General features: G+C 43.1%; 1 protein-coding gene across 1 annotated transcript; it reads right to left on the bottom strand.

Annotated features, from left to right (window-relative positions):
- Positions 1–1,143: 1,143 nt before the first annotated feature.
- LOC143363547 (uncharacterized) lies at positions 1,144–1,761 on the bottom strand (the record flags this gene model as incomplete). Its single annotated transcript, XM_076804112.1, has 1 exon — positions 1,144–1,761. A coding segment is annotated over exon 1 (618 nt), but the record flags the coding sequence as incomplete, so codon positions are not given.
- Between the last annotated feature and the right edge of the window lie 977 nt (positions 1,762–2,738).

Raw genomic sequence — 2,738 nt, 5'->3', positions numbered from 1 at the left:
CATTCCATTACACGATGCACCGAAACAGATTGAACGGTTAGACGGAAATAAAAAATCCACCACCGCCAGAGGCATTCCAATTTCCTGTAACGAAAAAATCTGCGGCAAGTTTGATTGTATAATAACTATCGGAATTTCTTTCGGGGCATAGTCCGGGCTCCGATATCGGGAAAGCATCCCACGATTAGGAACAATCTTTTCGGCTATCAAAAGTTTTCGAGTATTTCCGATATCATCGCGAACCAAATTACGCTTTGATAAATTACAATTAAATTACTCTTTTAGACGCTCTTTCAATTACTAAAGGGTCAGTTCGTCATACCGAACCGTAAGATTTTTCTGGATGAATTAGTTTACTACGCGAAGGGAAAAAGAAATTTCGAAAGAATTGCGGGGAAAATACTAAAAGTCCTTTTGTACGAGAGAAAACACACAGAAAATGAAAATTACTTGCATAGCAAAATTTTAAAAATTCGGTTCCGACCAATTGCAATTTTTTTATAAAAGATTCTTTTATTTCAGAAAATTCATTCTTCTAACATTTCGAAGAGACTTTCGGGTGTAAGCCGTGTCCTAAAGGAAGAATTTTCCCAACGTTTCGCAAGCATTGCAGCTAGCTTCATCAGGGGTTCAGAAGACACACTGATACTGATGTGTGTCGGATTTGTGATCCACTTATATAGTGGTGTTTGCTCATTGTTCCGGTTCGGTAAGCACCAATCAGAGTAGACTTTTAATTGGGCGGCCGAACAATGAAAAAAGTGGGAAGAGTGTGTGCCATATTGGATTAAGGTTGTAACCTGTATCTCTGTTGATGTTATTGGGGTGTTTCTTAATTTCCAATGTTTCCCGGTGTTTTCTGGGAAAATATCCTTTTGTTCTGGCTAGAACTGTGGTTTTATTAAAAAGGATGGTATGTCCTGTGGTTAACTGATGTTCGGCTACGGCTGATTGAAAGTAGCCCAACCTGGCGCACCGCTCGTGTTCCTTGACTCGAGTGCTCACACTCCTCCCAGTTTCGCCGATGTAAACTTTGCCGCATGAGCAAGGTATTTTGTATACCCCTGGCGTGGATAGCCGTGGCTGCGGATCCTTGGGGGAGGTGAGTATCTGTCCTATTTTTGTATGTGAGGTGAAAATAGTCTTGATATTATGTTTTTTGAGGATTCTGCTGATTCGGTCGGTTGTGCCCTGTATGTACGGTAGGAAGGTAGTTCTGTAATTTTCATTGTTGTGTGTTGTCCGGTTGTCCTTTGGTTTCACGAGTCGGTCTATGGTGCGGTTGATTTTGTGTTTGGAGAAACCGTTTTGACCTAGTGTGGTCCTGAGATGCTCGAGTTCTTGGGGTAGGTGTTGTTTCTCGCTGATACTGATGGCTCTGTTTATGAGGGAACTAATGACTGAATTCTTCTGGGCTGGATGGTGGTGGGAGGATGCATGAAGATATCTGTTGGTATGTGTGGGTTTTCTGTATACTTGTTGTCCAAGGGATCCATCGGGTTTTCTAGTGATCAGTACGTCTAAGAAGGGTAGAGATCTGTCCGTGTTTTCTATTTCCATGGTGAACTGTATGTTTGGATGTAGTGAATTGATGTATTGTAGGAAGTTATCAAGTGTGTCTCTTCCATGGCTCCACACCACGAAGGTATCGTCCACATATCTGAACCATTGTGTTGGTTTCAGGGGTGCATCGTTGAGAATCTGATTCTCTAGATGTTCCATGTAGATGTCAGCGATGATGGGGGAGATGGGTGATCCCATTGCTGCTCCGGATACCTGTTCGTAGTAGGTGTCTTGGAATGAGAAGTAGGTAGAGGTGAGGCAGTGTTGGACTAATGGTATTAAGTTTTCGGGTATTTTGTTTTTAATGATTTCGATACTTTCAGGGATTGGGACATTAGTGAAGAGGGTTCGGCCGCCCAATTAAAAGTCTACTCTGATTGGTGCTTACCGAACCGGAACAATGAGCAAACACCACTATATAAGTGGATCACAAATCCGACACACATCAGTATCAGTGTGTCTTCTGAACCCCTGATGAAGTTAGCTGCAATGCTTGCGAAACGTTGGGAAAATTCTTCCTTTAGGACACGGCTTACACCCGAAAGCCTCAACAGACAAAACTGTATGACGCCGGGCCGTGAAAGTCTCAAATCTCTGACTCGTTTCGTACAATTTTTATAAAGTTGCCATTTTAGAAGTGTCCGAATAGAACTGTGACAGACCGTATGTCTTCAGACACTATAATTATGGACACTACACGGCGCTGTAATATTGGTACGAAACTATAATCAAATAGGGGGGGGGGGGGGCAAACGGAATAACCAAGTAGCTTTGCAACCCCAGTATATTTCATCCCACCGTTCGTGTCACGGCCGAATGAAAAAGAATGCCGCTCGACAATGTTGCTGGAAAAATGAGCACAAGATTGACGCCGTATACTATACAGCACGTTGCGAGGCAGCCTTAGGTATTTATCGACCGTGGCCGGTCGACATGCGATAACGAAACAAAATCGAAGAGGAGGTGCTGCCGCGGTGAAAGTAGCCACGACCCTGCCGAGAAGGGGGTGCAACTTAAAACAGAACCAATAAAGGTTCAATAAAGAACCCGTTAGAAACTCCTCACAATTCCCTTACATTTTCCTGGCGGGAAAACTCCGACCCAAAGCATACGCAAAACGAAGAAAATAAATATACTGACGAGAAAGTGTCCCTTTAACTAGAATCTTCCTGGAA

Source organism: Halictus rubicundus, unplaced genomic scaffold (genome assembly GCF_050948215.1).
Source record: "Halictus rubicundus isolate RS-2024b unplaced genomic scaffold, iyHalRubi1_principal scaffold0056, whole genome shotgun sequence".
Lineage (NCBI taxonomy): Eukaryota > Metazoa > Arthropoda > Insecta > Hymenoptera > Halictidae > Halictus > Halictus rubicundus.
The sequence above is the reverse complement of the archived record's forward strand: the minus strand, read 5'-3'. Positions and strand labels throughout refer to the sequence as shown.